The 23,514-nt window shown below is 34.6% G+C and overlaps 1 protein-coding gene across 2 annotated transcripts in view; it reads left to right on the top strand.

The window, feature by feature from the left end:
* FER (FER tyrosine kinase) overlaps positions 1-23,514 on the top strand; it is a 130,245-nt gene that overhangs the window by 5,782 nt on the left and 100,949 nt on the right. Inside the window, exons 3-9 of one of the 2 annotated variants that reach the window (XM_015826368.1) lie at positions 4,435-4,608; positions 5,235-5,334; positions 8,009-8,192; positions 13,373-13,510; positions 16,120-16,239; positions 20,474-20,596; positions 21,246-21,435. In XM_015826368.1, coding sequence (XP_015681854.1) covers positions 4,435-4,608; positions 5,235-5,334; positions 8,009-8,192; positions 13,373-13,510; positions 16,120-16,239; positions 20,474-20,596; positions 21,246-21,435 — 1,029 coding nt within the window. Of the gene's footprint in view, positions 1-4,434; positions 4,609-5,234; positions 5,335-8,008; positions 8,193-13,372; positions 13,511-16,119; positions 16,240-16,718; positions 17,188-20,473; positions 20,597-21,245; positions 21,436-23,514 lie in introns of those variants that run through there. The other variant, XM_015826367.1, reaches the window with a different exon arrangement.

Here is a 23,514-nt window from a genome sequence, read left to right as displayed (position 1 = left end):
TATATCCTTCTAATATGTCCTTTAGCATCATCCCTTACTTGTTTCAAAAAATTCCCATTTTCCATAAAAAAAGCAGTTTTTTTATCAATTCGCCATCTCTCTTGAATTTGTCTATACACAAGCCAAGAAAAGTCTGGATACTTCCGTCTCAAAACTTCTATTGATTTAAGGCACCATTCACCACTACCACTCAAATATAACAAGTCTTTATAAGATGGCGCCTCCATAACCACAAATCTTGGTATAGTCAAAAAAATATGTGACGGTATCACCCAAATTGGAAGTTTAACATCAAACTTAAAAAAATATTTTTGCCAAACTCTTAACAATGCAGCCCTTATTATATGATTTCTAAACGTTTTGTCAACCTTTTTTTGCATAAAAAGATAAGCATGCCACCCAAAGTACAAGTCCCATCCTTCCAAGTTCAAAATCCTCTTGTTAGATTAAATTAATCCAATCCGTCATCCAGGTCAATGCACAAGAATCGTAGTAAAGTATCAGATTTGGAGCTTTAAGTCCTCCACGTTCTCTAACATCTTGGATAATCTTAAATTTAACCCGTGCCTTCTTGCCTTCCCAAATAAAGCGATTCAAGTCTCTCTGCCATTCTTTCAGGTTAAGTTCATTTTTTAAAATAGGTATCATCTGGAATAAAAAAAGAAACTTAGGTAAAATGTTCATTTTAATGGCTGCAATACGACCCAGCAAGGAGAAATGAAGTTTTTTCCACATTGATAAGTCTTTTTGTACTGATTTCCACAATTTCTCATAGTTATTCTGATAAAGTTTCATGTTAGAGGAGGATAAGAAAATTCCCAAATACTTAACTTTACTAACCACTTCAAAACCTGATAATTGCGTAAGTTGTTTTTTATCTTTAGCAGTCATATTCTTTGTAAGAATTTTAGTCTTTTGAACATTAGTTCTAAATCCAGCCACCTTGCCATATTGATGCAGCACTTGCAACAAAGTTTCCAGTGACTCGATTGGTTGAGACAGTGTAAAAACCAGATCATCCGCAAAAGCTTTAAGTTTATATTCTTTAGAAGAAATTCTTAAACCTTTAATCATTGTAGAATCTCTAATTCTGGATAGTAGAATTTCTAATGACAATACAAATAATAAAGGAGAGAGTGGACAACCTTGTCTAGTACCTTTTTGTATATCTATAGGCTCTGTCAAGTCTCCATTTATAATTNTATAATAAATTGCTGTTAAACCATCCGTCCCAGGAGCTTTACCAACTTTCAGTTGTTTAATTGCATTTAAAATTTCATCTGTTGTAATCTCATCATCCATAATTTTCTGCTGTTCCAATGTAAGTTTATATATAGGTGAAGATTGTAAATATTTATCAATATCTTTACTATTTATAGTCTCTGAGGAGTACAAATGCGAATAAAATTCAGTGAATGCCTTTTTGATCATTTCTTGTTGATGAATTTCACGGTCTTTGACCAAAACTTTAGATATGAGTCTCGCTTTTTGTCTCTTACGTATTTGGTAGGCCAACCACCTCCCCGGTTTGTTTGCGTTAGCAAATGTATTATGTTTAATATACTTCAAATTGGTGGCCACCTGATCAGCAATTAATAAGTTAAATTGATCTTTAAGCATCTTAATAGAATTTTTTAGGTTGATATCTGTTGGTTGTTGTAATAATAATTTTTCCTTCCTCCCAATTTCATTTTCCAAGTTAAATCTGGTCTGCGCTTGCTTACGTTTATAGGCGTTGTTCATAGCAATTAGTATTCCTCTTAGGTAAGCCTTGCCAGCATCCCATACAATATTTATAGAAGTTTCCTTGTGCATATTAAGTTGGAAGAACTCTTCCATAGATTCCTTCAAAGCCTTAACCTTATCCTCATAGTTAAACAAATTTTCATTTATTCTCCAAGATTTCCTCTTTATTTTTTGACCAATCTCCATCCAGACCATACTATGATCAGACAAGATTCTAGGGAAAATTTTAGTTTTGTTACAGTCTGTAAGTAAATCAGTCGATATCAGAACAAAGTCAATCCTTGAAAAAGAGTCATGTCTGTGAGAAAAAAAAGTAAAATCACGTTCATTGATGTGTTGTGATCTCCAAGCATCCATTAATTCTAAGTCATCTTTCATAGCAAAGAAGGACTTAGGTAATCTGGAAAGGGTTACATCCTTAGAAGTTGTTTTTTTATCTTTTAACGTATCCAAAACCCCATTCCAGTCTCCCATAAGAATCAAAGAGTTATAGTCCATCGCCACAATTTTCTGATGTAAATGTCTATAAAATTGCTTTTGAACTGCAAGTTGATTGGGTGCATAAACCCCTATTATTAGACACTTTCTTCCATTTAAATTTATTTCCACAAATAAATATCTTCCTTCTTTGTCAGCTTCTTTTAAAACAGGTGAAAGATGCCTTTTAATATACATTGCAACCCCAGCTCTCTTTTTTAAGGCAGATGCAGCAAACAAATCTCCAAGCTTGGAGTTCAATAATAATTTTTGATCTTTAGCCACAATATGAGTCTCTTGTAAACATATAATGTCATTATTAAAATGTCTTAAATAATGAAAAATCTTGCGTCTTTTGTGGGGAACATTAAGCCCCCCTACATTCCATGATATTAACTTACACATTAGGAGATTTTATTCCACTGACAAGACTAGCCGCATATAATTTCACAAAGACTTTAGGACGAGCACCGCCTACTGGCTGTGAAATAGCCGGTATTTGACAATCAGCTGGAGGGGTATCAGCTGGTGGTCAAGCTGTCATCTGTCTTTCCTTTTCCTTGCGTCTATGGGCTGCGCGCGTGATTCTTTGTTCCTTTCCATTAGCTTTTGGGCTTTCCTCTAGATCTTGAACAGAGGCAGAAGAAAAATCCACAATCATCTGCTCAACCACATCAGCCCTCTGAGGTGTAGGTGGGCGTTCTGATTGTAAAACAGACGCCATAAAATCTTTAGCCTTGCTAATCGAATTAAGCCTGTAGCGTTTGCCAGATATTGTTACAATTATGCCCACCGGTACATCCCATCTAAAATTTATTTGTCTAAGCTTCAGCTCCTGTGTCAAAAAAGCATAATCTCTGCGCGCTCTAAGTATTTTTGCTGGAATTTCTTTCAAAAGAATAATGTCTTGATTCAAAATTTTAAATCTCTGTTGGTAAAAGAGCTGCATTATTTCATTACGTCTGGACTTTCTTGTAAAATATATCACAATATCTCTAGGTAAATTCTTTTGTTTTGCAATCCAGGAGTTTACCCTAAACACACACTCTATTTCAAGATAAATTTCCTGACCACACGATAAAGCATCCCCAAGTGCATCTGCAATTACTTGTCTTAAATTCTCCTTTGGGTCCTCAGCTAATCCACGAATCCGAATTGCAAACTCCATGTCACGAAATTGGGCGATCAGCACATCACTCCTAACATTTTCCAGACCCTCCTCTACAAGCTCAAGTCTATGATCACTTCCTTCTGCTTTTTGCTCATTCTGCTCCACCCTTTNGGAAATCACTTTCACTTCTTGCTGAAAAGTATCAAATCATCGCCATTTTAAGTTCACTTTTCCTCAATCCAACTCAGATACGAGAAGAATATATTGTCCAAGTTAGAGTATAGTCCATAAATTAGAAAACAGACTTCCAGGGTCGGTTCGTCTGCTTATACGGCAAACTCACAGTTATCTTTAAGTTGCAGCGGTGACGGCAGCTTCTAGCTTCGCATATAGCGAAGACGTCCTGGATCGCGGAGAATCCCGGGGCTCCGGAGGAGTTCTCACCTACATCGTCCACAAGGGACGACTCGGGAACTCAACTCCTACCTCGGGCAGCTCACCTTTCCCCCTATGCCCAGGGAAAAGGTATCAAGCCGTTTGACAGCTGATGCAGGCTGTCAAAACGGCTTTTACGCAGAAACAGGCGGGAGCAGCAAACAGCTGCGTCCAGCGAAGGCGCCTGCCACCGGAAGTCTCAGATTTTACTTATTATTCTGATCGCTGCTTTTCATATGTGATTTATTTTATGAGCCAAAATTACTTTTAAGAAAATAAAACTTAGAGGATTTAGAGAATTCTACTCTAAATAGATATTATACCAATATTATGTAACATGTATTTTTAAAATTGGAATTAACTATTTCTTCTCAGATGTCTCTTACTTGCTGTATAAATGTAATCAGCAGTAATTTTGAGAATTGCTCTTTTTTCGTTGTTTATATAGAATAGTGTTTATGTACATTAAAATATGTTGTCTTTATGGCCCTATATTTGAGTTGCTGTTTGTACTTGAGTCCATAAGTATAATCAGGTATGTTAGTAATCCAACTGTACAGTGATCTCTTCCAATAAATACTTAAACATGTCTTATCTTTGGAAAGTTGACATTCATATCTTTGGTTTCTAAGCTAATAGTAAATCACTTCTCATCTCTTTTTAAGTCATGGTTGCTCATTGTGCAACAAACAGAGCAGCTTAGCAAGATCATGAAGACACATGCAGAAGACTTGAATGCTGGGCCATTACATAGACTTACTGTGATGATTAAAGACAAACAGCAGATAAAGAAGAGTTATGTAGGTGTTCACCAGCAAATTGAGGCAGAGATGTTCAAGGTATATTTTAAAAGTATATTTTAAATGATTATGCACATTTCATTCATTGAAAATATGTTTGCATTTTTGTCTTTGACTGCCTATTCTTGTTAACTTCTACATTTTAGTTGTAAACAAATATATAAACGTGTGTGGAAAATCTGTATACAAATAACGCTTCCTTTGCTAAATTAAAATGGGAATGGAGTATTACTTCCGAGCAACATTAATAAATTACTTATAGTAAGTTGTCATTGCAAATTGCAGCATTCTTAAGCTTTATAGGAAGAAAAAAAAAGTCAAATTATGTTTTCATCACTTACATTGTTCAAAATGAGAGAATTTATTTTGAGAGAATTTTAACCCCAACCCAGCTTCTTTTACAGTAAGAATATAAAGATGGGCCCCTGCTGCAGAGTGTTATTTCCTAACAAAATCATTGTTGTGGGCATTGGTCTCAAGAATATGATCCACGGAATTACTCAAGCGTTGTCTCAGAATGCTTTTGCTTAATAGGGCCCCACATAAGGAAATGAAATGTTCCCTTACTGATTTTTCCATGCTTCAGCTTGGTTATGCAGATAATATCTAATCTCTCATAATATGCATTGATAAGCCAATTTCTTTTCTATTTATCTTTTTGGTAGGTTACAAAAACTGAATTGGAAAAATTAAAATCTAGTTATAGACAATTAATTAAGGAAGTAAACTCTGCCAAAGAAAAATACAAGGAAGCACTATCTAAAGGTAGGTATATAATGGGAATCAAAGTATTATTTAGATTTGGTTTAAACCCTAAGACCTTTGAACATGATAAAATTTACAGAAGCAATATAATTGGTGGACACAGTACTGGTTAGTTAAGTGAACAGGAGAACGAAAGACTATATATGCCAACTTGAGTTCCTTTGCAAAAGGCTGAGTATACATCCTGACATGTAACTATTACAACCATTGTTGAATAAGTGAGTAACTGGATTGACACATAGTGCTGAATGATAAACTGGGTTTTATAAATGATATAGTTTCATGCATTATAGCTTAAAATTATATGTGCCAAAGTCATATACTTTAAAATCTTGTTTTCCTTACACCTAAATAATAAACTTAAAGAGTTCTAAAATTGTTCTCTTATTAATTCTTTTCCTGGTAGCATTGTATATCAGTGGGTTTTACAGTCTACTTCTCATTTGATTCCTGTGAGATGGGTGGCCATATAAATGTAATTAATACAGAAATAAATTTACTCAGAGAGCCTATTGATTATGAACAATTAAAATTTTGCAGTAATACCTTATGAGCAACAGAGTACAATAGAAATTTTTAAAGACTTAATATGAACAAAACTCAATGCTTATTTAGAGAATTATAGTTTATTTTCTCACAAGAATTAGCATTCTCTATTTTATTTCAAAAATACTAGTTATGTCTTTTTTCCTTTCTTTTTTACCTCTCAGTCCACTTCTCAGTTGCCTCTCCTCTTTTATTCCCTCTCTACAAGTTCTCCTAGCTTTATCTTGCCTTCCTTGTAAGAAAGTAACTAATTAACCTTTGATTTCCTATAGTAGAATGTAAGCAATCTACCGTTTCATCATATAAGTCTCATTCAGAAATTTTGTACCCACAACAGGCTATGAGGCTGTACTAATAATTTTTTAATCAAAATATGTACAAGTGCTTGTACAAATTCTTTTTAAGGAGCTACAAGAGGGAATTCTGTAGCAGTTCTCAAGCATTCTACAAGAGGTTGTCCAAGTAAGGGAATTTGATTTAGTTGTACAAGTAGTTTTCGCTTACTGACATAACTGAGACCAGAATGTCACTAAGTGACAAGGTCATGAAGTGGAACATTACGGAACTGTCCCAACTTACAATGGCAGTTCTGCAGTGCTACATTACACTTAACATACTTTATAGTATAGCAAAAAAACTCCTACATCTATGAAAAACCAAGAGCAAGAAGGAACATTGTGATCCTCCCCAATTTGCAGTAATATTCTGCTTCTTCTTGTAGCACTCAATTCTTCAAAGTTAGTACTCTGTTATTCAAAGTATATTTATCTCTGCTTTGGACTGTATACAATATTTCGGCCAAATTGATCCTTTCACTGATATGTAATTTTTTCAACAGTCAGAACAAAACAAGCAATTCCTAGGCATAATGCTATGTGTGCCTGACTGCTCAACTTGTATTTTTTTTTACAGAATTTGCAGAGGGGAAAGATTGCTTAAACAAACTATCCCTTCCTAAATCGCTTTTTACAATGGTTCCCTAAAGAGTGTTAACCACAGGTTAACAAGCTCAGCTCTGCCACTTTAATTAATTATGCTCCTGTCTGAAATTGGCACAATCCTAATCAATTTCACCCTAAAGATTTGCCTCCTATGTGGCTGGGAACAAGTTAAGCATGTAGCTGGTGTTAAGGCATTCCTTTCAATGTGTATTCCCCATTGTGTACTTACTGACTTGTAATTGAATGTTTAATAATTTACATTGTAAGAACTTTATACAGAATCAAAGTAGCGTGGAATAGATTTACAACAGTGGATGAGGTGAGAGTCCCCAAGAATATGTGAAATTATTTGATTTTTATCCCCTTTTTATTGTTTATAAATAAGTCAAGGCAGCAAACATAACTAATGCTCTTCCTTCTCCTATTTTCCTCACAGCAAAAATCTTGGGAGGTGGCTTGGGTTGGGAGAGAGAGAAAGACTGACTGGTCTAAAGTCACCCAACTGGTTTTTGATGCGTCATATGGGACTAGAACTATCCCCTGGTTTTTAGGCTCGCACGACTAGACTAAATTGGCTTTGTTTGTAACATTACAAGATATAGAATTAAAAGAAATTGCTCATGTTTCCTTTTCCTGATCTTTATACTGTCTTTGCATTTGCAAAGTGGGGTTATATATAATGATTCACTTGTGTCTATGTTATTGAACTACAGAGAAGAAAGAAGATATAATTATGTACTTATCTCTCTTTTGGAAAATAGGCTTAAAGCTGTTTTAAAATGGCATAAAGCCTGCAAAATAGTTTGATTATTGTGGTCTTGTTTAGTCTGAAGCCTGGTTAGATTTAGTCATTGCACAAGTAAGAGTATTGTTTATATGTTTAGAATAATTATATTATGCCCGTATGTGGATTTGAAAAGATTTGCAATGCAAGTCAAAATTATTTTTGTTTCTCTTACATTTTTTGCTTACTTCATATTCTAATATAATCATAATGACAAAATTTAGGTGTGCTTTGGTACAGAGTGCAAATGATTTGACAAAAACAAAGCAAAACAAAGGCACTGCATTTTACTTTTTAAGAGTTAAGATGATTAAGATTTATTCCCTCACCTCAACACTTTTGGGCATTCAGTCTGGAAAATTATTCATTTTCCTCCTTTCTCCCCCCTTTTCCTTTCTTTCAGGAAAGGAAACTGAAAAAGCCAAAGATCGCTATGATAAAGCCACAATGAAACTCCACATGTTGCACAATCAATACGTGTTGGCATTGAAAGGAGCACAGTTACATCAGCACCAGTATTATGATGCTACACTTCCTTTGTTCCTTGACTCTTTACAGAAGATGCAAGAAGAAATGATTAAAGGACTGTAAGATGTAGTGTTTTGTCTCATAAAAGCATGTGTAGTCCACCTAAGTTTTCATGTTAAGTTTTTAGAAATGAATAGCAATGTCCTAAGCTTCTACATGTGATATTTCTAACTGGTATACATTTTTTACACCAGTACAAGTCAAAAACAGGGTTTTGTGATGTTTGAAATTGTGTATGTCAGGTACAAACCTCACTTATGAATCAATGTAACAGAATTTTAATATTTCATCTTTTACAGGAAAATTGTAAATTGCAGCTAGAATTAGAAAGTTTTCCAGTACTGAACAGCTAAACCATTATATGAGTGTCCTATTGTAGAATGGTCCTCATAGTTGACGCTCTATTTTTCTTAAGCAGTAAGAGTCGTTTCATTCTTCTAGGCCAGTGATGGCAAACCTTTTAGAGACTGAGTGTCCAAAAACTGGCCCCGCCCCCGCTCCACCCCCTGCCCCGCCCCCACTCCATCCCCCCATCTCCTGTGCCGCCTGCCCGCAGGGCCCGCCGCAGATCGCCCAGGCAGCCCAGCAGCGCTATAGCAGTCACGCCCTCTGCCTGCGCCCTGAAACATCAACTGTGCACGATGGGGCGTGAGGGCAGAATCTTGTCTACGCTGCCTGGCTGCCATGTCCTTGACTGCGCTGCTCCGCATGGGCCATGCTCAGGGGCGACTCTCCTTCAGGGGGCTGCTGGAGAGGAGGGTCACGGGGGAGGTGAGGCTGGGGCAATGGCACGTGTGCCCACAGAGAGGGCTCCGAGTGCCGCCTCTGGCACCCGTGCCATAGGTTTGCCATCACTGTTCTAGGCTATTGATTTACAATTTTGTTTTTGCTTTTTCTGTTGCCTAGCTGCTATTTATTTTTTGTGACAATTTTATCTGTCTAGCTAGCTAAACTATTTAATTCATTTGTTAAAGTACATGTGGGCACACCATCTATGGGTCTTGGGCAATAGTTATAGGTGGAGTGAAGAATAAAATATTAGATGTCAGCAGGCTGACAATTGTTACAGTGGAAGGGAAAAGAAAAACATATTGGCTGTTTTTTATCCTGGCAATCTTGTAAGCTCTCAAGCCTTGGTTTCCTGGTATTTTTTGTCTGTTGTGCCAGATTGGTCCAAAATAAGAGTGATTGTGAGATAATGCATAATTTGATTCATGGATGAGATATCTGACTTAACAGAGATCTGGCAGTGAGAGCCACATAAACCAGGATGGACCTAATTCCTTATGGCTGGGTGCTTTTTAGCAGAGAAGCCAGGAGAAGCAAAATGGAGGTGATGTGGCTATGATCTGGAAGAATAGCATCTCCTTCACCAGGCTATCTGTGAGAGAACTCTTTTGTGTAGATTGAAGGTTCTATTAGGATTCTACTTAAATTGCTATTTAACACAATCTCTTATTGAGCTGACAAGATTGCTTTGTTGATAGTGTTGGAGACTTCTAGCTTAAGGTCATTGGGTACTGTCTATATGGATGAAATCTAGCAATGCATGCCAGTTGGTATCAATTATAAATATAACTGATATATAAATTGAAATATAAAATAATATATTTCTATGTGATGCCTATAGAGAACAGTGTACTAAATTTCTGCCTGTAGTCAGTAGTGGGCTGGACAAGAAATAGCAAATTGAAACTGATCATACAATATGAGGTGCTTTTTGTGAAGGGCCATAATTTTAGAGCAGTGTAGGGTTGCCAATCCTGAATGGGATTACACAATCCAAGAAGTAGCAAGAACATAGGGGTTTTTTTTTCTAGCTCTACAATTTCTCTAGTTAGCCAAGTTGAATAAATATTCAGAGCTGCCTTTTACCAGCTTTGGTTGATTATCAAATATGTCTATTTCTGGAAAATAATAACCATAAAGCTTTGCTACACTTGCTGGTAACCAACAGGTTTGACCATATTTATATATTGTACATAGAGGTCTTTGTCATTTGATTGGAAATTTTGTTTTATATAAAATACACTAGATAGGTTGCACTGTGGAAGAATATTCCAAATTATAGCTGTAATTGGCAGTGGCTGCCAATCTATTTGCAAGCAGAATACAAAAGGGAGGATTATTAATGTACTTCATGGCTTCGGTCCTGTTTACTGTATTGGAAAGAATCTCTCATTCCGAATAATGTTCACAATTACTGATATCATCTGAGGATATTTTGTTGATAGTTGCTGTAAGCCCATTGGGTAGCAACTCTGGACTGAATGTTCTCTGTTTCTGCCCCAGTTCTTTGGAACTTGCCAAATTGAGTGGCCTGACATCTTTATTAGTTTTTTTTAAAAAGAGCTTTAAAACACAGCGTACTGTACAAACTGCTAATTTTAACTGTTAAATTTAATTATATTAATTTTATTTTGTGTTAATCAAAATTTTGTCTTCATTGTAATTTCTTTTACTTTATTTATTTACCAGATAGACTTTGATACAATCAGTAGTATATTAAATAAACTTACAAATAGATTATTTGGAGTCTTTTTAAAGTAATGATAATTGCCTTCTTAACCCTTGTTGGCTATTCATATTATATGATGGACTTTTCAGTATAATTATTTCTGTCAGTATCTGAAATCAGATTGTTCCCTATTCAAACAAAGAATAACATGCTAATAAGTATTTTGACATCATCACAGCTATGCTTCAAAAATATTTTTTAATGGAAACCATAATTGCAATTCTCAAAGCAGGAGACATATTCTTTTGTGACTGAAGTTTTTATTTTCTCAATAAAAAAGCATAACATTAGTATCCTTACCTATTTAGTGCTTTGAATAGTCTAATGATTACTATGTAACAGCAGAGGTTGTATTTGTTGGACTTGTTTATGTGAAATAAAAGGATAGTTACTCTATCCTTGCCCCATATTTTCCATTATATATTATGAAAATTTCTACTATATATTATGAAAGATTTTAAAATATTAGATTCTTCAGAAACCATAAAGAGATATTATTTTTAGGGCACTGGCTGCTTTTTATGTTAGTGACCATATTTATGTTGGATTTATTATCTCTTTTAAAATGTCTTGAAAAATGTTATACTGCATGAAGATAATAATATACAATATATTGAGTATAATTGTATTTTTTCACATTTTTTCAAAGTCATTGTGCTCAAACTGAAGTAAGTCTCTTAATTAGAATAGATTACACCAAGTAGATTATTACTAGTTTATATGAGATAAAGAGTTATTCATTCATCTAGTTTCTCCTTCAATGTAACAAAACAACAGTCAGATGAGGAAAAATAAGGCAGATACTGTTCAGTACATCATCTGTGGTCTGAAAACAAGAGAAGAAAAATAGAGCAGTTTTAGCTGTACACTTGAACTGTTTTTCACATTAGTAATGTGATGAAGAAAATTAAAAACAGGCAGATTACACTGACTAAAATACTATGAAGTAACTGTTTCCTTGCCCGAGTATCTAAAAGGTTCATTAATATTTGTGACTTATTTAGAATAAGTGGACATGGCAAGTTATGTTTCCCTTAAAATAGCAAAAAGACTTTTAAAAATAGATTATAATCTATTGCCCTCATCTGGTGTAGAAAAATTGGGACAAATATCAAATCAATCAGTCCTATTTTCTAGGAAGAAAGTGTTGATTCCCCCCCCCCCCAATCATTATTTCTCTGGGATACAACTAACTCATTTTCCAGTGCATCTTTATCTTTTTCTTAAAAGATGGACATAATTTCCATCAAAGCAGTGATCAATTATCTACTGGTTTTATTTTTTTAAGGCCCATTGATAATCTTGGAAGTAAAAATAATGTGGAGTTGGCACTCTTGTTTTGTAGATGTGAGCTTTTCATTTAAAATTATAGTAATATTCTTTTAATTGAGAATCAGATACGCATTGGTGCCTTGCCATGCATTAAAGACAATGTCCAAATGTAGGTAGTATATTCCTTAGCAGAAGTACTGCATTTGAAAGATCCTGAGCAAAAGAGCAGAGCTTAGTCTATAAGACAAATGGTTAACTTTCAGTCTTGCCCTGATCAAAATAAGTACAATAAAAATATTGCGCAGATCTCTTGTATTTTTCTTCCTAAGGTTCTAAACCAGTGGTTCTCAACCTGTGGGTCGGGACCCCATTTGGGGTCGATCGACCATTTCATGGGGGTCGCCAAGCAAGGCTGTCCACCATTTTTTTTGTCCGCCATTTTTTTCCCCTTTTCTGGCGGGTGCCTTACCTCCCTTGGGCTGGGCCAGCTGGTGGTCGGCCTGCTCCATCTCTGCCGCTTGCCAGCTACGCCTCAGCCGGCGCAGGGGGCGGAACCATGCATGCGCGGCGCTCCCGGGCAGGGAAAGTCCTTGACTTACGACCGGTTGGGTAGTCCTCGACTTACGACCGGTTTAGTCCTTGACTTACGACCAGTTTAGTCCTCGACTTACGACCGGTTTAGTCCTCGACTTACGACCGGTTGGGGTTGCGGCATTAAAAAGGTTGAGAACCACTGTTCTAAACCAAGATAAACACTTGCCTGAGAATAAAGCCTATCAATTCATTTGGGCTTACATGTGATCAAGCACCATAATGTCACAGGCTGGTAGGCATTAATGGGCAGATAAGCTCAACACTCAAATCTGAATAGATGAAGTAGAAGTTTCATGAAGAATGAACTGCATGTACTACTGGTACCAAGTATCCTGATCATTTGAAGGGTTCTCTAACATAGGCATGCAGACGTTTGGGGTACCTCATTTGAAATAAAACCCAGGCAACCTTGAATAAGTAGAGAGAGGGCCATCAAAGTTGATCACAGAAAAGAAAATTAAACCCTATGAAAAGAAGTTGAAAATATTCAGTTGAAGAATAGATAAGAGTACTCTGAATATCTGAAAGGATGTTACATAGATGGCAGCCAAGACCGGTCTCTATCATCCCAAAAGGCAGGACATGAACTAATAAATGTGAATTATAGTAAGGTAATTTCTACTGAATGTTAAAAAAAGCTATTAATAAAAACATATTGGTACTGTAATATATTAAATAAATTAAGTTTAAAAATAGTTGGATAACTATCTATTATATATACATTAATTTTCCTGCACAAAACTGGGAACTAAATTGCATTGCTTTAAATCATCTTGGTTCAATGTTTATACATTTATACTTTATACGTTATTTAAAATACATTTTGAATATGTTTTCATGAAATTTTTTTTGCAGGAAAGGAATTTTAGAAGAATACAGTCAGATCACCAGTCTTGTGACAGAAGAACTGGTGAATGTTCATAAAGATATCCAGATATCTGTTGAAGAATTAGACCCTGGTTCAGAGTACAGTAGTTTCATGGAAACTCACAGGTAAAATATTGGTGGTGGTGTTTTACTGCACTATAAGTATTTTATTTATTTATTTTTATTTATTTAGAAATTTTATATTGCCGCCTACTCGCACATGGGACTCAAGGTGGTTTACATGGATATAAGTATATTTTTTACAATGCAGTACATAGTAACTGTGCTTATAGAAATAAGTCCATGTAATAACAAAAGTGATCTGTGTGATTTAAATTGCTCAACTGTTACAAGTAGCTCTTTCATATAAATTCTTCAATGCACATATTTACATCAGATGTAGTAATTTGTAGATAATTAAATCTGTGCAGTATTCCTATTGTAATCTGCAAAATAATTCCTCCATTAATAACATTTTTCTAGTATTTCTTCAGATAGTTTGCTACTGTAACAGAATTCTAATATACTGAAGCAGTAAAAAGAGTTTATTTTGCAGTAGTTGACTTATTTTCATTTGAAAAATCTAAATGTGATTTACTCTAGCAGACTGAAGTGGAGGAATCTGCTTTTGATTTTATATCCAGAACTTTCATGCTTTTAGATAAATCTCTTCCCCCCGCCCAAGTTTTTTATTAATTTTCCAATATTACATTTACATATTTGAAAAGTAGCGTGGCGCCTGAGCACAGTAATTCCATTACATTTGAATATCATGAGTACAAATCTCAAAGTATTACAACAACTAATTCCCTCTCTTTTCCCCATAATATCTACTGTCTCATATTCGGACCAATACAGTTCTTATTCTATCAATCAAACAAAAATACATTTCTAGTATTCATCAATAATCTTCAGTCTATACATATCTTAATTGATTTGACATTCCATCTTTTAGACAATAACCTAGTAAGTTTTTCTTAACTTTAATTTCCCATTGATATTTAAATTTAATGTCTAATCCTTATCATTTCCAAATTTTAAATGACCCCAATTTCTAAGTCTCCTATCTCATATTTGGGGTTAATAATTTTTTTCTTTTCTTCTACTTTCTTTCTTTCTTTCTTTCCAAAAAGAAAAAGAAAAAAAACCCATCAGCATTTGTACCACAAACCAATATACAAATTTAATTATTAGTATTTATACTTCTAAGTTTTACTTAACCTTTGTCTCAACTCATAACAATATCTTAAATTCAAATCTTAGTTATTTTTAAACATTCAAACTCTTAGCCAATCAGTGACCTGATAGTTAATTTTCCCTTAATATTTTAATTTAACATTTAATATTTCTTTTCCAAATTTTTAATTAAGCACAATTCCTTTATCACAATTCCTCATACAATCTAATATTTAAAATACACACCTTGTATATAAATTCTACCATCTATCTTAACAAACTAATAAAACAATATAATATTCTTATTTCAATATTTATATTTCTAGATTTTATATAACCAACATTTTCTTTATCTCAGATCGTTACAATATTTTGTGTTCAGAATACATATTCTATCCATTTGAATATATTCTATTTTAGATCTCATGTGTTAATCAAAACCCCAATCCTTTTCAGTCTTACTCTAGCTTTTTTTCTTTGCCAAGTCATCTTTCGTATCTTTGCTTTTAAATCATCAAAAAGATCTCCTTGTATTGTTGTAGCTATTGTTTGATGTTGATAAAAGCGTCCAGTTGATGTTTTCTTAAGAGGACTAGCTGATTTAGCAGGATGTCTCTTTGTTTTTCCAATTCGATGCAGTTGTCCCGAAGTATTTATCTTCTCTTTCATCTGTTTTTCTTTTTTATCTTCAAATTCCTTCTGGTTTATAAGAAAAATCCTTTCCTTGTTCTCTATTATCAGTTTCTTTTTTGTGTTTTCCATTGTCTGTATTTGTTGAGTATCTAAGTCTTCTGCCATAGCATTTGGTTGTTTCACTTTCTCTATAGAATTCTGTATAGATGATTCTTTGGTTGAAGTCATAGTTTGAGTTTGTGTATCCAGAGGGATGAGCCATATTTCTATGGCCGGTCCTTTCGTCCGCCGGTTTGGAGGGATCGCCAGTTCTAACAGGAGAGTTGTTGCTCTCCTGCGATCCAGCAAAAGCCGCTCCTTGCTGGTCGCTTTGGGGTGACTTTCTGCCCTTTTCAGGGCCCCCAGCGATGCGAAACTGAACGGGGGAGAGAGAGCAAATCTCCCAGCCGTCCATGGCGGCCACGTGACAAACCGTGACATTCTCTCCAGCAGAGAATGAATGAATGAATGAATGAGAAACCATTACAACATATAACACAAAACTGATGGGAGAGGGGGAGAGAAATAAAATGGGAGTAGATTTTGAACATTTACATGGTATGGCATAGTTATGCCAGAAAGTATTGTGTAACTGTAAAGCAATATGGGTTATTCAACTAATCTTAAATTATTATAATTGCCAGGGCCAATGCATCTTAACTTATAATTAACCTTCCTAATATAGCGATCAGTGATGGAAGTTTGTTACTCACTACAACCACAATTTTGAATAATTTCTTTTTTCCCCTTTTTCTTTTCTTTCTCCTGAGAAAGGGTAGTCCTAGGAACTCATCATTTTTTGAGTAGATTCTTAAAAATGGCAGCTAAGTGGTTTTAAAAAAGAAGTGCCTTACTCGTGTATTATTATTGCTTTTTTTAAACTAAAGGACATCAGATATTGAACAACAAGAAATAGAATTTGATACATCATTATTAGAAGAAAATGAAAATCTTCAAGCCAATGAGATTATGTGGAATAATTTGACAGCTGAAGCTTTACAAACTATGTAAGTAATTTAGCCTCTTTTTTCCTTCTCAATTTTATCTGTGTAGGATATAAAAACTATGCTGAATCAGGAACAATCTATGTAATAAAAAATATTTCATAAGAAAGTTATAGCCATTCTCTGTCTCTGTCTCCCATTTTTTAATGACCAGGTTGTATACAAAATGCAATATAAATCAAATTGGTTGTGCTGTCCAAAATTATTTTACTTTCTTAATTTAAGTTTTCAGAAATGTGGGTCTCTATACTTTTGCAAAGAATTATATAAAAGAGTTGTGTAAGATTGTGGCTGGATGATGGCTACTTTAGAGAAAATTGGAGAATAATGACAATGAAATTCCCACTTAGGAAGAGGGAATTCTGTTACTCTTCAATGTCCATTTAATATTAAAGTTCATCATTAGGACTACGTAGGGCATTTCATAATGATGTCATTATGCAAATGTCACAAATTGTGTCATTTGCATCAATTTATTTCAGACACAGTGGACATCTGTTATTTAGAGGAAAGATCTGGATGAAATTTGATTGATTGCACTTGAAGTCTACTAAATGGGATTCTATTAAATCAAGGTTTTACAGCATCTGGGATGAGAACTCCGTGACACAGCAATTTCCACACATCAAGAAGAACATGTGCCCATAGAAATGATGTAACAAAAATGCATCTAAAACTGGACCACTTTGTATCAAAATAGTGTCTTATATATTGTGAAATCAACCTTCATATTTTTATCTCTCCTGTTTGAATTATGTAATGTCCTGGATAGCACTCTTGTTTTACAGGAAGGTCCAGATTGTCTGTTTTGTTTTGACAATAAACCAGCTGTACCATATGTAAAAATTAACTTGAGTGAGAAGCTGTTGGATGTTAAATGATATGTTGGAAGGAATGTTAAATTAGAAGATGTTGAATGGGATATGGGATGTTGGGAAGGGAAAAGTTAAGAGTAGTGAAAATAAGATATTGGACCTATGCCCAGTTGGGGAGGCAAGCCGACTGGAGTTGACTCTGGATAGTGGCAGAGGCTATGAAGAGTAAGCAAAGTTGCTGCTGGTTTATGTTTTGCAGAGACAGCTGCAGAAGAAAGAGAGAACAGAGTGATAACTGCCATTGTTGATCAGGAAGTCACAGGAGAGGCAAGGAGGTGGCCCATCCAGAAAAATACTGTAACATTTGTGGCTGGAACAATATCCTGGCAAAGATCAGTGAGAATGGTAGAGACCAGGACAAAGAGTAGAGAATTGTTTGCAAGGTTTGGAGCAGAAACCAGAAGAGTAGAAGACTGGAAGCTGTTATGGCAACAGGTTCCTAAATACTTGTTTGGTGATAGCTGGAGGAAAGAGAGAGAAATAATGAAATAAACAGTTGAGGGCTTTATTTGAAAACATAGCTTGTGGATTGGCGATGGGCTATAATATTAGACTCCTTGGCTGATATGCTGCAAGGATCCCCTTTGAGTGAGAAAATTGAAGAGGAGCCCTTGCTTTACTTAATAAACAGGTAGGCTCTGGATGATTTATTTATAATAGGTAATAGATTATGGAGAGAAGAAAAAGTGGAGATGGTTATTTCTGATTTTGAATATGAACAGTAGAAGTCTAAATGTAACTTAAGAGTTTATCATTATGCCTTGTTAATTTCCATTATGTTGAGGTGGTCCACGTGCTAGATGAGATTGTTCTAATCACCCAATCTCAGTTGCCAATTCCTTCTGTTCTCCAGTTATTGGAGGAGCTTCAGGACTGAAAGGAAGTGAAAAAATGTTGGAATCAATGATGATATAAAATAAAAAATGAGACCCATTTGGGTCTACACCAGGGGTAGGCAACCTTGGCTCTTTTATGACTCGTGGACTTCAACTCCCAGAATTCCTGAGCCATGCTGGCTCAGGAATTCTGGGAATTGAAGTCCACGAGTCATAAAAGAGCCAAGGTTGCCTACCCCTGGTCTACACAGTGATAATAAAAACAGTAAAACATCTGTCCTATGTGTTTTGTCAATGGAATCAACAGCCATGTTCAGCATAATCACTGGGATTGTTGGAAGGAGACTTTTATCCATTTTTGTTATAGCACCAATTTAGAGCCCAAATACTTGGTAATTGTAACTGTTGCAGTGCAAACCATACAGGTTGCCTTTAGTAATGACTCAGAACCTGCAGCTGGCTCAAATGTAGCAAATGACTAGAGACACTACTGGAGATTTTCATGTACCTGTTTTGGACCTGTTACCAGTAAGTTTTGGTGGCCAGTTCAAAATTCAAAGTACTATTAACTGTAAAGACCTGGCACATTGTTGGGACACATAAGAGTCAGCCTTAATTAAACATGATTTTGTCTAGAAAGCATACCGGAAATTTTCAACTGCCACAAGAAAGGGAATGTGAACCAGAAATTTCTGTGGCAGTCAGCCCAAAGATGAACTTTTGTCTTTTTTCTTGTGATACTTTGAAAATCACTAAAGATTGTTTTTGTTCAACAAGCCTTGAATGAGGTCCAGAATGAGGAATGATACACAATTATCTAGTTTGGAACTATGATTGTTTTAATGTAGATGAGGGTGATAGGATTTGGGTTAAATTTGGGTTAAATTTTGAATGATAGACCATCTGGGGTCTGTGCATTAGGAAAGTATATGAATATTATGAAACAAAGTAAACATGTTCATTATTTTTTTCTCCTTCCCATAGGACTAATAATTATATGTCCGAAAATATATCTTTGCATGTAAGGAGTGTGTCTGTAGACAAATAATTTTTGTTATAGCATGATAGCACCTTACATTTCCCCCATGCATGTGCAGAACTTGCTTTCATTTATGTAAGAAGGTTTCTCATTTCTGTACCATCATCAGGGTTGATCATAACCTCCCAAAAGATGTACAAGGAAGTTGATGAACTTCTCATTGCTGTGAAATACTTGAAAAGAAAAAATAATAATTTCCTGTTTGTAAGTGAAATTAACTTCTGCTCACAACTTTCAATACAGGATTTAATTATTAAAAGGTCTTGCCACTGTGATCATAATTTCTCGTAATAAAAAGAAGCATGTTCTAAGCTATCAGACTTCTAATCATCATTAGGACTTGTCTTTTCTCTGTTTTATTGTATGAGAAACAAGATACTGCACTGTACCTAGTAGCTTTGAAATAAGATATGCATAGCATAAAAGAGAAAATGAAATGCTCTCTGGAAAAGTTCTATTATATGAATTTTTAGTTATGATCCCTTTATTGATGAATTGTGAAAGCAAAGAAAATTGGAAGTGCTAAGTTAATAAATCTAGTAAATTAATATGTTCTGTTTAATTTGACACTGTTCTATGCTACTGTATTATTCAGATTCTTGAGATAATAGATGATAAGTTTTGTCCTAGTGTTGGACAGATTGGGGAAAATTAATGTGTCTCAGTGCAGTTAACTGACTTAGTGAATCTTCCAACTCTTCATTTCTATGGAACATTGTAAGTGATACTTTTTTAGTGAAAGGTTATTATTCTTGGCCTGCAGTTCAGAATTCAAATTTTCTCAGGCTGGTATAAACATATTAAAAGGGCAATGCATTTTTTTAAACTGGTCATTAAGAATTAATGAATTTATATTATTACCGTAGGACAGTTATGGTTTTCATATAACAAGTTTCTAAACTGTTAATTGTCCTTATAGCAAATTAATTCTTCTACATTTAAATGAACATAATAAGTTCATAACAAAAAAAGGCCCAACAGCATATAAATAAATGCAATGAGCTAAAGAAGATTGTTTTTATATGTAGTAAAAATGTATTTGTGGAGCTTTATTGCATTTATATTATTTGAAACTATATTATAGGCAGAATAATCTCAAAATGAAACCCATTAAATTCTAGTTTGTTTGCAATATGTTTAGCATACTATTGTTCCTGTTATTGTACTTCTTTTTTATGAAAGTACTTGATATTTTTTTAAAAAATAGCATAAAATATAAATGATGATGGAGTTTGATAGCCTGAAAAGATTCCACATAAAGTATAAATTCTTTTTAGCTTCCATTTTATTTATGAAATTTGTAGATTTCTTTAATTTAACCACTCTAACCAGTTTACAAATATAATAAACCTAATAATAGTAAATAATACAAAGAAAAACTAAATGTGATAATTATGAGAAAAAGAATGTTTCCATTGAAAAAAATACAAAGAAAGTGCTACTAAATAGTCACAAATTATATTTGTTTGTATTCATTTAAATCATAGGTTAAAAACTGTAGTAGAAGAACTGATTCAGACACAGCAGACACTTCTAAATAAGGAGGAACTAGTTCTGGAATTAGAAAAGAAGATTGAAGAGTCTTCTAAGATCTGTGAAAGAAAATCTGAGTGAGTAAATGGCAGACATGGCAGTATATTATATATAAAATTAACTTTCCAAGTTCTTCATATAAGATTCTTGAATGAAAATGAGATCCAGATGATGCACTGTAACTCATTAGCTAAGATCATGCTTCATTGCACCCTCTTTGTAAGTCTAGAAATATTATTTAATAACTGATTTTAAAGCTAATGTAAAACTATTTTTAAAAATCTTGTAGTACTTCAAGCATTATTTTTCTTTAATTCTTTTATTGTTTATTTATTGAGTCTGTGATGCATAATTTATTTCCTTTTTCCTTTGATTGAGTGTAATGATACTAAACTCTATTTCTTTAATTCAGTAATATGGAATTTGGGAAATTTGCATGGATTTCTTCTTTAGATTGTTATTTATTAACTTCTTCGTCCACATTAATTTTTAAATGCAGCCTAAACAGATTCCTATCCTGTTTTTCCTTAGATTAGGCTCTACAAATAAAGCTTTTTTAAGGGGGAAAAACAAGCTGACAATTACAACCACTCAACTCCATGTAGTGTTAATCCCACTTTATAAAATCTTAAATCTGCTAAAGATATATTATCCGTTACGGTCTTGAGAAATGAAATAAATGCTTCCATTTTACTTTTAGTATAATTTTGATGCTGTTCTTTTCAGCATTGTACTTCTGCTAAGCCAGAAGCAAGCTCTTGAAGAATTAAAGCAAACTGTTCAGCAGCTGAAATGCACTGAAGTCAAATTTGCAGCCCAGAAGGAACTTCTTCAACAAAAAGTGCAAGAAAATGATGGGAAAGAGCCCCCACCTGTTGTAAATTATGAGGAGGATGCCAGATCAGTCTCTTCTATGGTAAAATTTACATTTATTTATGTTAGGATACTGTTGCTAATGTTGCTTTAAAAAGAATTGTACTGTTTGTAACTAAAAACAAATGATATAACAACAGTAATTGAATTGGAATTAGTACAACTGGGTGGGAGAAGGTGTGCCGTGGTACAAGTGTGGCAATGCTAGACCTGGGGGACTTGGTGCAGTGTGGGCAATAATCAGGGTCCGCACTCATCTTCCCACTCATAGGCTCCTCTCCTCCTCAGTAGAAAAAGCAATGGGAACAACTTACCCGAGCAACTTGCAACCTTCTGCTGGCTTCCCCGTTGACTGTTCATGGGAAAGTGGCAGGAAAGGTTGCAAAGGGTAATCATGTCACTGCAGAATGCTGCAGCCAATGTAAATGCAAGCCAGTTGCTAAATGCCCAAATCACAATCACGTGATCATGAGGACATTGCAGAAGCTGCAATTTTGAGGACTGTCTTAAGTCATCCTCATTCAGTACCATCATAACTTTTATCACTGAATGAATGGTTGGAAAGCGAGGAGTACCTGTAGTACATTGTAAGGTATTAATTTTCCTGACAGTTAATTGTAACAATATTTGACATAAAACAGTGTTTATTAAGGCTCTTGGCACTATTTTCATTGGCTTTAAAATGGATTCCAATGTTTGGATAACCCAAAATAAAACATGCTTAAGATTAAAAAACTGATCCCAGCTAAACTATAATTACTAAGTTCCTATGTTGAAAGTAGAAATTGATTTGGTGTTATCAAGGTGATGTTGATTATTAGCAACACATTGATGGACCTCCTCTAGGTTGATCTGTCCCTAGCCTCACCCTACACATCTCCCAATGGTGTACTTACCACTGCTATAATCAAGTGCATCTACCTTGTTGCTGGTTGTTGTCTTTTCTCATGCCTTTCCCATTATTGACTTTCCAAGACGTGGGTCTTCTCATAAAATATCCACAATATGATCAATTGAGCCTGATTGTTTGTACCTGAAGTGAAAATTATTTCTTTTTCTTTGCTGTCCATGGTGTTCTCAAGAGCTCCTTCCCACAATAAAAACATTAATGTTTTTTCTATCTTGGGAAAAAAATTATTGCACTTATTTGTTATATCCATACAATTATACATTTTGGCATGGTCTCTACAGGAGGCAAAAAAAATAAAAGAGATTAATTTTATGACAGTAATCATTCATAAATATGCAGGCATGATTTGCCTCAAATTATTTATTTTTGTACCTTTGAGTTAGTCTTGACTCTTGATGACTGCATGGACAAATCCCTGCAGTTTTCTTGGCAAGGTTTTTCAGATGTGGTTTGCCCTTGCTTGTTTCCTTAGGCTAAGACAGAGTCCAAGCTCACCCAACTGACATTGTGCCTAAGGCAGGACTAGAACTCCTGGTTTCTAGTTTGATGCCTTAACCACTACACCAAACTGGCTCTTTGGCTCACTGCCTCAAATTACTGAATAGGATTTTTTTTTTTAAATTACATACAAAGATTTTATGCTTGTGTTCAGAGAACAAAAAGTATTCTTTTTTGAAAACCTGATATCAAATCAAAATGACATACTGATTTGCAAGAGAGAATGTTATACTTTTGGAGGAATGTATTCATGATAATATAATACTGTAAAAATGCATGTATATGAAAATTGATCATTGTAAGAATTTCAGGATGCTGTGGTCTTCTGGATATTGTCTTATAACTATACCCATGGTACTGTATTTAGATATACATATAAATAATACTTCTTTCTTCTCTTGATCTTTCTGTTTACCCCATTTTTCAGATCTGGAATTGTATTAATTCTTATGCCGATATACCGGCTTGGCTTACTTAGTATCTTTGGTAGGAACTTTTGTTTACAAAGTAAATTAGATATAACACATTCTCTCTGTGTGTATGTACACATTTTCATTTGTAAAATAATGAAGATAAGTTTTCTTGTAAGCATATTGCCTCAAAACATCATAATTATAGAAGCAATAACAGCTGTTTAAATTATGAAAAAATACGGTGCCTGAGATTTTATTCAGTCTATGTGCCAGTCTGTATTTTTAAAAAATACAAATTCCA

This window comes from Protobothrops mucrosquamatus, unplaced genomic scaffold (genome assembly GCF_001527695.2).
Source record: "Protobothrops mucrosquamatus isolate PMUCROS unplaced genomic scaffold, P.Mucros_1.0 scaffold3080, whole genome shotgun sequence".
Classification (NCBI taxonomy): domain Eukaryota; kingdom Metazoa; phylum Chordata; class Lepidosauria; order Squamata; family Viperidae; genus Protobothrops; species Protobothrops mucrosquamatus.
Note: the sequence above shows the minus strand (reverse complement) of the source record. Positions and strands in the feature narration are given on the sequence as shown.